This window comes from Schistocerca serialis, chromosome 5 (genome assembly GCF_023864345.2).
Source record: "Schistocerca serialis cubense isolate TAMUIC-IGC-003099 chromosome 5, iqSchSeri2.2, whole genome shotgun sequence".
Classification (NCBI taxonomy): Eukaryota; Metazoa; Arthropoda; class Insecta; order Orthoptera; family Acrididae; genus Schistocerca; species Schistocerca serialis.
In genome coordinates, this window is record NC_064642.1 from 37,511 (window position 1) to 50,745 (window position 13,235).

General features: G+C 40.4%; 1 protein-coding gene across 1 annotated transcript in view; it reads right to left on the reverse strand.

Annotated features, from left to right (window-relative positions):
• Nucleotides 1-324: 324 nt before the first annotated feature.
• The window catches only part of LOC126481085 (uncharacterized), a 258,316-nt gene continuing 245,405 nt past the window's right edge, over nt 325-13,235 (reverse strand). Inside the window, exon 7 of the mRNA XM_050104586.1 lies at nt 325-450. Within this exon, the coding sequence (XP_049960543.1) occupies nt 416-450 (35 nt within the window). The 3' untranslated portion in view covers nt 325-415. The remainder of the gene's footprint in view (nt 451-13,235) is intronic.

Here is a 13,235-nt window from a genome sequence, read left to right on the forward strand (position 1 = left end):
TTCATCTGGCGTCCCTAGGCAGGGAGGTAAGATGGTAAACTTTCACCTAACCCAACCTAACCCAACCCAACCTAACCTGACCTGACCTGACCTGACCTGACCTGACCTAAAGTAATCTATTCTAACCTACGCTATCTAAAATTAACAAACGACTACTAAAGTTAATAAATTCATCAAGAAGGTCTCAAGTGTGCATACACTAGAGGAAATGGAGAAGCAGTAGTTAGCATCAGTAGTGAGACGGTGGGGCTCTGTCCTCAATTTTGATATTTAATTGATATCAATTTCATTAGGCAGATTAATTAATTGATGAAGCACCAGGGAGTCTGGATGGTCAGCAGACAACAGAGCAAAGGGAGATAAAGAGAGATATAACAATTACTTGTTTTTTGTCTAAAAGTGCAGCTGTCGTGGCCTATGGAACACGCCCCACACTTCCAGTAGCACCACCTGCAACAACACGTCATTTTTTGCGGAAGACATTTCAGTGAAACAACTTTATTGAATGTCAATGCACCTCTTATAAGCGAGCATCTTTTTAAAAAACACAATGGCGACGATAGTCTTCTTTCCACAAAAATAGGCGCAGTACATTTTCCTTCAGTTGTATGAACAAAATCGGCATAATTTTGAGAACATTCTTCACTATCGAATTATAAACTGTCGTGCATGAGGGCATTACATTCTTTTCAGATGACTGAATTATGAATATAGAATGGCATCGACACAGACATTCTTTTACGTTCGACTGCAGGATACAGACCACATATCTCTCTCCACATCTCCCATTATTTTTTGACATCTAACGAGATTAAAAAAAATATTACAGCACTACCGCCTATTACTGAGGACCAAACTGCAAAGATCGATGCTCTATAGCGATACATCTGAGAGATGTATTAACTTTCTCACGTCTCCTATACATGCCCATCATTTGTAAAATCGAAAAACTGTCCACTATTTGCTGCAAAAACTGGCGATCACTGCAAAATGCCCTCGTTATTTCGAAACTTTCAACGGAGTAAAGGAAAAGCGAAAATTTAAATATCAATTTTAAAAAATCTATGTTACGCATTTTCTCTCTGTTTCACGGTCAAAATTACATGGTTTGAAAGCGTCTCTAGCGTTCAAATTCATGTGTGTAAAGAACTATCACCCACGTGGGTATTACAAACATTTCAGACAAGTGAAGACTTGTCAGAAAGAACACAATCATTTTGCATTCGGCAACAACAGCTATAATTCAAGAGCATGTAGTTGTTTTGTACAACGTGGCAAGTCCTGTTTTACTGGTGGAAAGGTATATGGTGCTAGCGTTTACGAAATGTGAAAAACGAATCATGAGGGTGTGAGCGTGTGGGGTGCTATTCTGTCATTTTGCGCAACGGATTAATCTGAGATGTACCCTTTACCCTGTGGCTTCTGCAAGATGCAATTTACACCCCCACACTACTACAGAAGTCAGACAGACGCTCCTAACGTTCTAAAGAGTAATGCCTGAAAAACTTTCAGCAATAAATATCTTCTGGAGTCGTCCGCTGTAAGGAAATGACACAAAAATTCACAAAATTTCTTATGTAACTAGTGGGATACACGGGTACTGGAGTAGTGCTAGTTAGTGTAAGAAAAACATGAAAATAAAGAAAATTATTATTTATTTTACAAAAATTCTGAGAAATCACAATGGCACTTTTAGTTATAAACTGAACACGTTATTTCCTGGTTCTTTTCGGAATGTGAAGTTACCTCTCAATGATAGGATTCGCTAATGAAATTCCTATACAAAGCTTAAGATTGTTATTGACTTGGCAGAATGAATAATTATCCATTAGAATGTTGCTAGGTACGGTTGAGACTGTTGCATCTGAAATGCAGTGAAGTGTACTGTTGTGGAGGAAATATGGGGCTCACAAGAACTGTAGCGCACAATACTGTAAGCTGCGATGACTGCTGTCTGCGCCGCTTGCTGCTGGCAAATAAGATAACTCTCGTTCTATCTGGATTGACCTTCGCCAATCAAACTCTCCCTACGCCTAGATGAAGTCAAGGACTCCTTTTCGCCTCTAGTCTAACTATTGGCGTGGTACACTGGTCAGGTAACCAGTCCACAGCGATGCCACTCAAAAATTGGCTCGCAGGCGTTTAACTACAACTCTGTCCGTTCACACCGCACTATAAGTGTGATGGCCAACACAGTGAACAACACTTAATCTTAAGGACTCAATATAGAGTAGCACTCCTATTCACTCTCGACAGAGGTGCTCTCCCAGTAACGTACTGAGGAGAGACTTGTTCCTCACTCTTTGAGTACACGTATGAGCGCGCACGATCTCGTTACGTGTTCTCGCTCCTTCAGATCAATATCGGCTGCCAAACAGCATTGCTCTTCTAAAAGAGAACGATGTTTCGTTTAAGGCGACCAATCGGAAATTTATAGCATCGGCGTTTGGCGTTTGCTGTCTCACTGTGAAACTCTCTGAAACTGCGTGCTATTTTTGTAAAGAATGCGTAGGCTGGCCGCTCCCACACAATGTAGCGGAATTTGCTTTTAAGCCAAACATGGGGTCGTCCTTTCACTCAGGCAAATGCTGTCTCCTCTGTGGGTGGTCAGCGGGCGACATACATAGGTTGGGACCGGCCTCCTGGCGTGTGGTTGCTCCCCCGAACTAAAAGCTCCTGCAACTGTCCTGTCTGGAATGTATGTATGGGTGTACGCCAGCCTCGAGTATTTCAACCACAGTGCGCTTACTTGTTATTTGCATTTCGTTTACATGAATTCATGCAAAATTGACTTTACCTTATCGAGTTTGGGTTCGAATGAAGCGTCTTGATGTGTGGAATATGATTGTGGGGGCGGAATATGTAAGCAATGAAGGTCAGGAGACCATGACGTCTTACATACCTCCCTCCTTCTGACAAAATTTTTTGGCTGGGGTTTGTCAATGCCGAGGAAAACGTTGACAAAGTCAGGCACAAATTGTTCTTTTAGATTTTCCAATAAACTTTTCTCAGCCATTCTTAACAATTTTTTTCTAATGAATTCTTTATAGCTATTGTTTCTAATATTTTTAATTCTACAATTTATGTTTTGTTGTTAGGCAAATATAGGCTTTGCAAAGGTTGTTATTCTTTGTCACTGCCAGTACGTGTCTCTGTTTTTCTTTTTCATTTCCAAAAATTGTTTTTACAATATTAATTTTTTCTTAACTCATAAGCATACAGTGTATTATGTCTTGGGGTGGTAATCTCTTTTCTTCAGTTAGGCTTTGCGTAAATGTTCGCAAAAGCTCTGTTGTGTTACTTTGTTTTATTTATTTAGGCATTATCTTTTTCTTTATGTGTCACTTTTTTTTTTTTGTAAGAATGAAGAAGCATTTCCTCTTAATTCTATCCTCAGTATTAACATTATTACCCCAAAAAGGTGTTTTTGAATGTTACTTAAAGAAGAAAAATCCTGCATAAATCCTTTTGTAATTTTACATATAAAAAAAAATAAATAGACTTTCCATGAGTTTGTGAGATTATATAACTATACTAACTAAGTTTCTTTACAAAAGGTTTTAAGGTATCTATAAATTATGGACTTTACATAATAATTACTCTTACAAAATAAGGAAAAATATATTTTTACAAATATATTATTTTCTTAACTCTACATTTCAGTCTTTTAGTTTTGTGGTGCGTCAGTTTCTGTTGAAACGTCCCTTTAGAAAAATTATACAATGACTGTGCTTAGACTGACACACAATATTTTTTAGCGCAACGCAATCTGACTTTCAATAATCCCTACAAAAGAATGGTCCTGACTAACATTAACCTATACCTTTCACAAATCACTTACCTCACAAAAATCTTCGTTACTCGAACTACCGCAATACAGCGAGCGCCACTACTGCCAGCTAAAAAAAAAATTCTAGCTACTGAAGGCACTAACTACTGATAGGCATTGTTAGCAAATGAAAGATTTTGATAGAGAACAAACAATGTATTTACCTTAATAGTGTTCAAAAGTCATAATATATATAGCAGTTCATGACATCCATTCTTACAAATGTACTGTTTCTGATGGACACACGTCGAGATCATCCGCTCTCAAAATTCCGCCATTTCTCTCCCCACATCCACCACAGCTGGCGGCTCACCTCCAACTGCGCAACGCTACGCGCTGTTCACATCCAGCTGCCCAACACTGCAATGGCAGACAACAATGCAAACTACCCACAGACTGCACACAGCACAGCCAGTGATTTTCATACAGAGCGCTACGTGGCGTTACCAATAAGAAAACCTAAATAGCCTACTTACATAGTGCTCGACGATCCCCACTGAAATACTGGAAGGCGTCGACGCATTTGTATGGGTGTCACAAATCATGAGAGAAGCACTCTAGAATGCGATGCCGGGTCTTTCTTGTTGACATTGTCATCATGGAGTGGTACTTTTAAGCGATGATGATGACTGTGGCTTACTGCATAAACAGTGATGTCTTGGTACTCCTTTGCTGTCGCACCTGGGACGGTATGGCAGTTCGATTATTCTAGTTGACTACCGACAATCGTCACCCAATATTGTGCAGTGACGTCTTGGTACTTCACACCTGGTTCGGTATGGCGATTTGATGATGTGGTAGGGAGAATACTGTTCATTTTGCTGAATTTATTTCTAGATAATGTCGGATGGTACTACTTAACATTCCGTTTGCCGTTTGCTTGTATTTGAAGGATTATTTTTGGAGAGATGGTTGTAGTAGTTGCCATGCCTCAGAGTTCATGGAAAGACGTTTGTAGCAATTTGCTTTGTAGAATAGGAGAGAAAGGTATCTTGCTGTCTTCTGCCCTTCTTTATCTTGCATCTTCTGTTCTTCTCTTCTTTCTTGCATTCTTCTGTTCTTCTTGGGCCAGAAATATGTGAATTTTAGTGTAGGAGTGGTATAGGATTTGTAGGATCTGACTGCCTTTCCAAATGTTACTTGATGAGTTTGTAGATCTTAGTAATTTTTTGTACCTTCATTGTCTCGTCGTATTATCATTCTCCCCACGCTCTTCCGTTGTGTAGCAGTGTCATGACATGTGAAATGTCCGTGCTGCGCATTGTCCTCCTAAAATCCAACCTGGTTGCAACCTGCATTTCCTGTGTGGCGTTGGTCTTCATGTTGTTGTTATTGCCCTAAGTGCTTTTTCAACATGTCTGCACCCTCTCTGTAGCTATCTCGAAGCATCTGGTGTTAAGGGAGCACGTGATTGGTGTTGGTGGCGATATCCCTCTGACACGTAGAAATATTTACAATTTTTGTTTTACATGTATTTGTTATTTACAAAAAAATCTGATTTTATATAATGCAAAAATTTTCTGATAGTGGCAAAAATTATTGTATATATATGATTTCTTTTCTTTATTCTAATTATGTCCTATCACTTCTTCATTCTTTTGGTTGTTGTTTACCATTTATTGTTTGTGTACATGTTGTAGTGTACTTGATACTAAAAGAGATTGTTAGTGTGTATTGTGTCTCTTTTTCTTTTAATTAATGTTTTATTTTGTTGATCTATTAATTTAACTTTTATTTAGTGGTTAGTATAAGATAGGGTGAGCATTTTTCAATTCAATCATTACGTTTTGCAGTATTCGGTGGCCTAACTTCTACATCTGGTTTCTCTTTGCTGTGTTGTTCTTGCCTCTGTAGACCATAATTTCCTCTGTAATTATTAACGCCCTCGTCTCGCCAGTTGCTGTTTCTATCATCGTGACCTCTTTCAAAGTACCCTTGACCGTTGGCATTTTGATTCCTAAGCCCATATCCGCCACTGTATGAGTGTCCATTACTGTTTGTATTTCGGTACCAATTATTCTGGTTACCGTTTCTATGCCAATTGTCTCCATTGTGCCACTGTCCTTGTATGTTAAATTGCCTGAAATTATTGGTGTTAGGATTACGATTACTATTATTGGAATATTCGTTTCTAGTCCTCTCCTTATGCTGTTCTCTTTCCTTTCTTTTTTCTTTCACCTCATCTTCTTTAAACATAAATTGAAGTTCCCTTAAAGCCTCTTAGAATTCTTCGGTATTTTCATTTTTTCCTACTGTCGCCTGTTGATACTTTACCGGTAATTTCATTCTACATAGACGTATCAGCTCTCCGTTACTGTATGGTTTGTCTAGGCATTGATTCTTATTGTCCATTGTATCAAAGAATTTTACCACGCTTTTTTCTCCTGAGTTTTCATAAGGTGTCATCTGAAGTAACTAATATTTAATTTTGTTTTGCGCCTCCTTGGACCAATATTTTTTCCAGAAATACTGTTCTGAACTGTAGATAAGACGTACAGGTAGCCGCGATATTTTGCGATATTTTACTGTCCCTGACATGTGTGCACAAATGAAGTTTGTGAGCTACGCTCCACTGGTTTGGTAAGCCTACTTGAAACTGGTCGATGACTGTGCGTGCATGCAAACTACCGCTTTCTTCTTTGAAATGTTGAAATTTTCTAACTGTAAGGAAGTGGTCTGTGTCGTATCTACTCATAAATCCGGTTTGTGGCTGATTCATGGACTCAAATAATCTGCCACTGCTTGTGTCGTCGTGTTTATTCTCTGGTAATCTATTGCCTGTCTGCCTGTTCTCAATTTCCTGACTCATATCGGCGTCATATCATATCATTGGTGAACAAAAGTGTTGTTCGTGTGTTTCTATTTTCGTCGGTCGCGGTATAGTACCTGTGCTGCTATTATGTTGTGTCACTGCATTTACTGGTTCAGTTGCCTGTCTTTCGATTGGTATCGGCTGAATGTATGTGTTCCGTTTTTCTCGATACTGTGCCTGGTCCTGTGGCATGTCATGTATTACTTTAATCAGGGTTTTATGTTTCGATTTCTGCGCGAGTGTTATGTCTAGCCTTGGTTCTATTTGAACTTTCTTAGACGGCGCGTGTTCGTGTACTGAATTAATGCTTGACGTGTCAGTTGTTTCGCTACAGGTGTAATCGGTCTCGATCTTTTCTTCGATAGTTTGTATCAACTCTGTTCGAAGCTTTTCAAACTGATCTTTGTTTTTAAGTTCTATTTTATTGGTCCGCTGATCATATTTTTTCAGTGCAACCTTTGCGACCTTGCTTTGAATTGCTTGTTCTTGCGAAATTTGTATTACTGTTCGAGTGGCTTTTTTCGTAAAACGTTCCACCTTTTTGTCAACGTTTACGATGTCCAATTGGACCTTGTCCGCGTCAGTGGGTAATTGCTGCTGACCTTGTGTTAGTACCTCAGTTCGTTCTCTAGGTTCTTTCGTGTCTTTGTTTACTGAGTGATCTGACTATCAATTCTGGCGATCCCTTTTAACCTGTTGGATCTGTGTCTTAATACCTTGTCCAAATTCTGATTATCATGTTTCATTTCCTGATTATCCTGTTTCAATTCCCGTTTCAATTCATGACACTGTTTGTCATCTGTGTATTTTGTTTCGTTATCTGTGTATTAATATTCTGATTCTGTTTCGTCATACTAGCGTTCATTTTTTGTAACATCTGCATGATCGCGTTCTGTCCTGTGACACTACCTTCTGCTGAACTATGTATTCTCGATCTATTGTTTCCCACTCGGTCAGTTACGTCGTTTACTGGACTATGCTGTGGCGTTTCTAAGTTTGATAACTGCAATAACCCGTGCTGCCTGTGTTAAGGACTAGTTGCGTTTGTCATTGAACCATTACGTGGTGCAAACAACGTATGCCTCGTAATAGAACGTCCCTAAGGTCACCTAGTAGAGAAACCTGAGAGATACCTACCATACATCGAAAACAGATATCGTCTGATTGCTGATATTTGACATTTTTCCTCCGTAACTAGCCTCTCCCGACCTGTGTGTAATGTTTCTGTGACTCGTACTAGAAAAGGAAGTCCACATCCTGCAGACCATCATCCACAATCTCAGCAGATTCTTGTGTTGCAGCCTCGTAAGCAATTTGGTCATCACAGTATAGCCTGTTTCACACAATCTCCTCACATGTCAGCAGAAACACTATAATTTCTAGATTCCACAACGAACTACACTGAAGCGCCTGAGAAACTGGTATAGGTATGCGTTTTCAAATACAGAGATATGTAAACAAGCAGAATATGGCCCTGCAGTCGGCAACTCCTACATAAGACAACAAGTGTCAGGCGCACTTGTTAGTTCGGTTACTGCTGCTACAATGCCAAGTGATCAAGATTTAAGTGAGTCTGAACATGGCATTAGAGTTGGAGTAAGAGCGATAGGACACAGCATCTCTGAGGTAGAGATGAGGGGGGGATTTTCCCATATGACCATGTCACAAATGTACTGTGAATATCAGGAATCTGGTAAAACATCAAATCTCCAATGACTGATGATAATCGTTCAGTGTGACTGAAATGCAAACCTTCCACAAATTGCTGCAGATTTCAATGATGGGCCATCAACAACTGTCAGTGTGAAAACCATTCGTCGAAACATCACAGATACAGGCTTTCAAAGCCGAAAGCCCACCCATGTACCCTTGATGAGTGCATGACACAAAGCTTTACACTTCGCCTGGGTCTGTCAACACTGTCATTGGACTGTTGATGACTGGAAACATGTTGCCTAGTATGACGAGTCTCGTTCCAAATTGGATTGAGGTGATGGACGTGTACAGGTATGGAGAAAACCTCATGAATCCATGGACCGTGCATGTCAGCAGGGGACTGTTCAAGCTGGTGGAGGCTCTGTAACGGCGTGAGGCATGTGCAGTTGGAATGATATGGGACCCTTGATACATCTAGATACAACTCTGACAGTTGACATGTACACAAGCATACTGTCTGATCACCTCAATCCATTCATGTCCATTGTAAAGAAACAGAGGTACTGTTACCTTATTGATGAGAAAAACAGATGTGTAGGGCATCACAGAGTACGGAAATAGGATGAGTTTGCAGCACTGAGAACTATCTCCAAACAACTGTCTGAATGGCATTTTTGACTTCTCAAATACTGTATTGTGTTTTGAGATACATTCTAAGTCATCTACATTAAGTGTGGATGTAGCATTCTAATATGATTATATATTGTATCCATAAGTCTGTTATCACGAACATCAATTGATCTCATTTTTATTGTGCGATGTTTGGTTTGTTTATACTGTGCAATAATTTGCAGGAGGACATCGGTCAATTTGTGTGAGCCACGACGATTGAAGTGATCCACATTTGGGCTTTCACTGCTCTGTTCAGACGTTGCACGATACTCGCCTTCAGGTGGGTGAATGTCGAGTAGTGATGTATCCCATTATCCCATAAAGTTCCATCATAGGCTTGAAATATCTATTGAAAACTCACTGCCATGATCTGTTTGAAGGTTTTGTGGGCTTTGAATCATCCCCATCTGCAGCATTAGCTCAAACACATGTGTGACATCCTTCCCCATTTCAGCTTTAATGGTAATGCCCAGGCAAATTTAGAAAAAGTATCAATGACCATTAAAATCTATTTGAAGCCAATATTCGCACATGAATATTCCTTCATGTTGACAAGATCTGCCTGGCACAGGTCGTCGAAATCTTTAATCGTTACTTATCTACGTGGGTATGTTGTACACTCCGGTTTGTATTGTTCTCGAACTACATTCCTCATACTTATCTGATGATACCTTTCTGTCTGAGCTCAGAAATTACTGAAATAACTTCGTTCGAATGAGCTGTATTACCAGCGGCAGGTGATGTTATAAGCAGTTGTAGCTGATCTATCAACCCATGGGGGTCGTCATAATATATATAATGAGGGAGTCGGTTGTTCGCTTTTTTATGCTGAATGTCAATACCGTCACTGCTGATATTTTTTTCCGTCCAATATATGTTTTATAATGGATTTATATTCACATTGCTTCGGCTTTTCACATTATTATGCAGATCAGTCAAATGCAATATTTCACACTACATTTCCAGATCTTTAGAAGAATAATTTAAATTTTTTGTGGGCCTTAGGAAAATAAGGTTCAGTAGACCAGGTATTCTTTGACATTCCCTGTCTCCTATCTCTGCTGTTTTATCATATACATTATAGGCTGCTTGTCCAACTTGTATGGTTTTTCAGCAATGACACTGAATGTTTTATCTATCCTAGCATCGCTGTGATGGTTAATGAAACCGGCAATAGCGTCATCGTCGTCGTTGTGTAATTTTGCTGTGAGTTGACTGAGGGATTCTGTAACCGACTTAAAATTTCCTCTTAGTGTCTGTCCTCGTTCCAAATGTCCTAACCTGAGCAACCGTAACTTCTCGCGAAAATGCCTTTCATGCAGCATTGACTTATCTGTAGTCGATGTCTCGTTGTATACTAATCGGTCTTCTGTGTAGGTGAGGCTTTATGCAACTGATCATCTTCTTATGTTGCTCCCCCTTCTCTATAACAGCTATTTTCCCTTCAGTTAAGTCGCCTACATTATTTTCAGTTGCATTAACCCACTCATAGAATACTTTCTTTTCGACAGCATTAACCCTATCATTTAGTGTACTGTTCAGCCTCAGAAGGGTATGACAATACGTTTCTAGTTCCTTATGTATGCCTCCGACTTCACGTTCGAGGGTTTGAATTTTCGCGTCCATGTACAAGCGAATGATTTGCCTATGGACACCCATCCTGTCAGATTGAGCACACGACATGCGTACGAATTTATCCATGGTGATCCGTATACTGACGTACTCATATCTTTCCATGGCTATATGTATAGGAACTTCTGGAAGTTCCGTCTATACCTACCATCATTCAGTTTCCTTCTGTTGTCTATAATGAGAAACCCATACTGTGAGTGATTCCAGCTATTTGCACATACCTTTATAATACCATTGAACGACGTATCAATTCTTACATGAGCCTTGCAAATGTGTTTTAAATTGAAATTGCCCTGTTTGATTGCTATAATTAAGTCTGCATTATCTCTCACCACGTATTTTGGGATTCTGGAATATGCTTGTCTCAGACAAAATACATTAATAGCCATATGGCGACCAAAGCAAAAGTATCGTCAAATTTGCTCTTAGTTTTCCACAGCAACATCCCGAATTATGACCACTGTGTTTGGCTTTACTTTTTCCAGTGGAGATATATCACTGCTCTCACTGAATGTCGTTCATGTCGCACCATCTACACTCTGCAATGTCTCCTATGATAGTTGGTATTTGGGCTGAAACTGTGTTTTTGAAAATACACATATATGCTCAAAGTGGACTTCGTACAGGTGTGTTAGCAGGGACATGAGAACATTGATCTTGCTGTAGTTTGTGACGTCACAGGCGAGTTGTGGCGCCCTGGAAATATAGTTCCGAGTTGGCGGCCACCGCATGGGGCGCGCGACAGGTTCGAGCTCGTTAGCATCCACGTGGTGCCTCACAACGGCTGGAGCGCGTGGGCCAGATGATGTGGCTGGGAATTCCATGTTGACGCTGTGACGGGGACTGTGCTTTGTGTCGATGAAGGAGATTTACATTCCAGTAATGCCAAAGGTGGCGGACCTTATGAAACCTTAATGACAGGCATTTCACTATGTCGTTCATAACTAATTACGTGCAGTAGGAATCTATTGTTTCCCTGTTATTAACTTATATATTATTTTATTGCTGGACCATCGACACCAATAAGTGTTTTGCAGAAATTTACTGCATTCTCAAAAGTACGTTTAGACCTCATCATTTTAATTTTGAAAGCCTGCAACTTGGATGTACCTACAATTAATGCATGTATGTTGTCGGAAGGAATACACCACTCTTCTTCCAGTCTTCTTGCGCACCGTCACAGCTCCAGTTGCTTACAACAAAGTCTTGACGCTTCCCCCACCCTGCCATGATACTGGCGTGAAATGGGTTTTCACAGAGAGTTTGGTTACATGACATAATTTTCTGCTGATGCATTATCGGAATTAAAATACTGGGATCAACATCTCCAGTACTTACAATATAATGAGAGGAAAGAAATATAACACATACATGGTTATATACGTTTCTATTCAGTAATCATACACGGTGAGCGCTACATCAACTGGTTCTTTCTTTATCGTGACACCAGTACAGAATATAGAAAATAATACCTTCCTGCAAGCACAGAATTCAGCGAGTATTTCTCTAGAACTTAGTGACAGCACATTAGTTTCCGTTGGCACCATATTGACCCACTATTCGAAGTCATCCATATGCACACTGTTTTTATGGAATTATTCTGCAATATTCCTATACACATCTTTAAGACAATGCAGCCATCTGTTCAGTCTTTCCAACAAAAGGTTAGCACCATCTATAGACCGAACAAGTTTGTAATGGTTGAGTGCTGTAGATAAACGGATATATCGACAGATTTCACGTATAGCGCAGAGTCGTCGTACACTGTTGTAATGGAAAGAGTTGGATCAGCACAGTGAGACGGCCGGAGGAGGACGGCTCGCATGGTACTCGGTGGTCAACTGCTACGTACCGTAGGCTTTTGTATGACGCAGTTCTTCCCATTCCACTTCTATAAACAGCACTTTAACATTTTAGATGAATTCTCGATTTTTTCTGAACCTCATGATTACATACCAATGTCGTTAATCTACGTTTACCGCAGAATTCTTGAACACTTCCTGAGTGAAATCTACACTACTGGCCATTAAAATTGCTACACCACGAAGATGACGTGCTACAGACGCGAAATTTAACCGACAGGAAGAAGGTGCTGTGATATGCAAATGATTAGCTTTCCAGAGCATTCACAGAAGGTTGGCGCCGGTGGCGACACCTACAATGTGCTGACATGAGGAAAGTTTCCAACCGATCTCTCATACACAAACAGCAGTTGACCGGCGTTACCTGGTGAAACGTTGTTGTGATGCCTCGAGTAAGGAGGAGAAATGCGTACCATCACTTTTCCGACTTAGATAAAGGTCAGATTGTAGCCTATCGCGATTGCGGTTTATCGTATCGCGAGATTGCTGCTCGCGTTGGTCGAGATCCAATGATTGTTAGCAGAATATGGAATCGGTGGCTTCAGGAGGGTAATACGGAATGCCGTGCTGGACCCCAACGGCCTCGTATCACTAGCAGTCGAGATGACAGGCATCTTATCCGCATGGCTGTAACGGATCGTGCAGCCACGTCTCGATCCCTGAGTCAACAGATGGGGACGTTCGCAAGACGACAACCATCTGCAGGAACAGTTCGACGACGTTTGCAGCAGCATGGACTATCAGCTCGGAGACCATGGCTGCGGTTACCCTT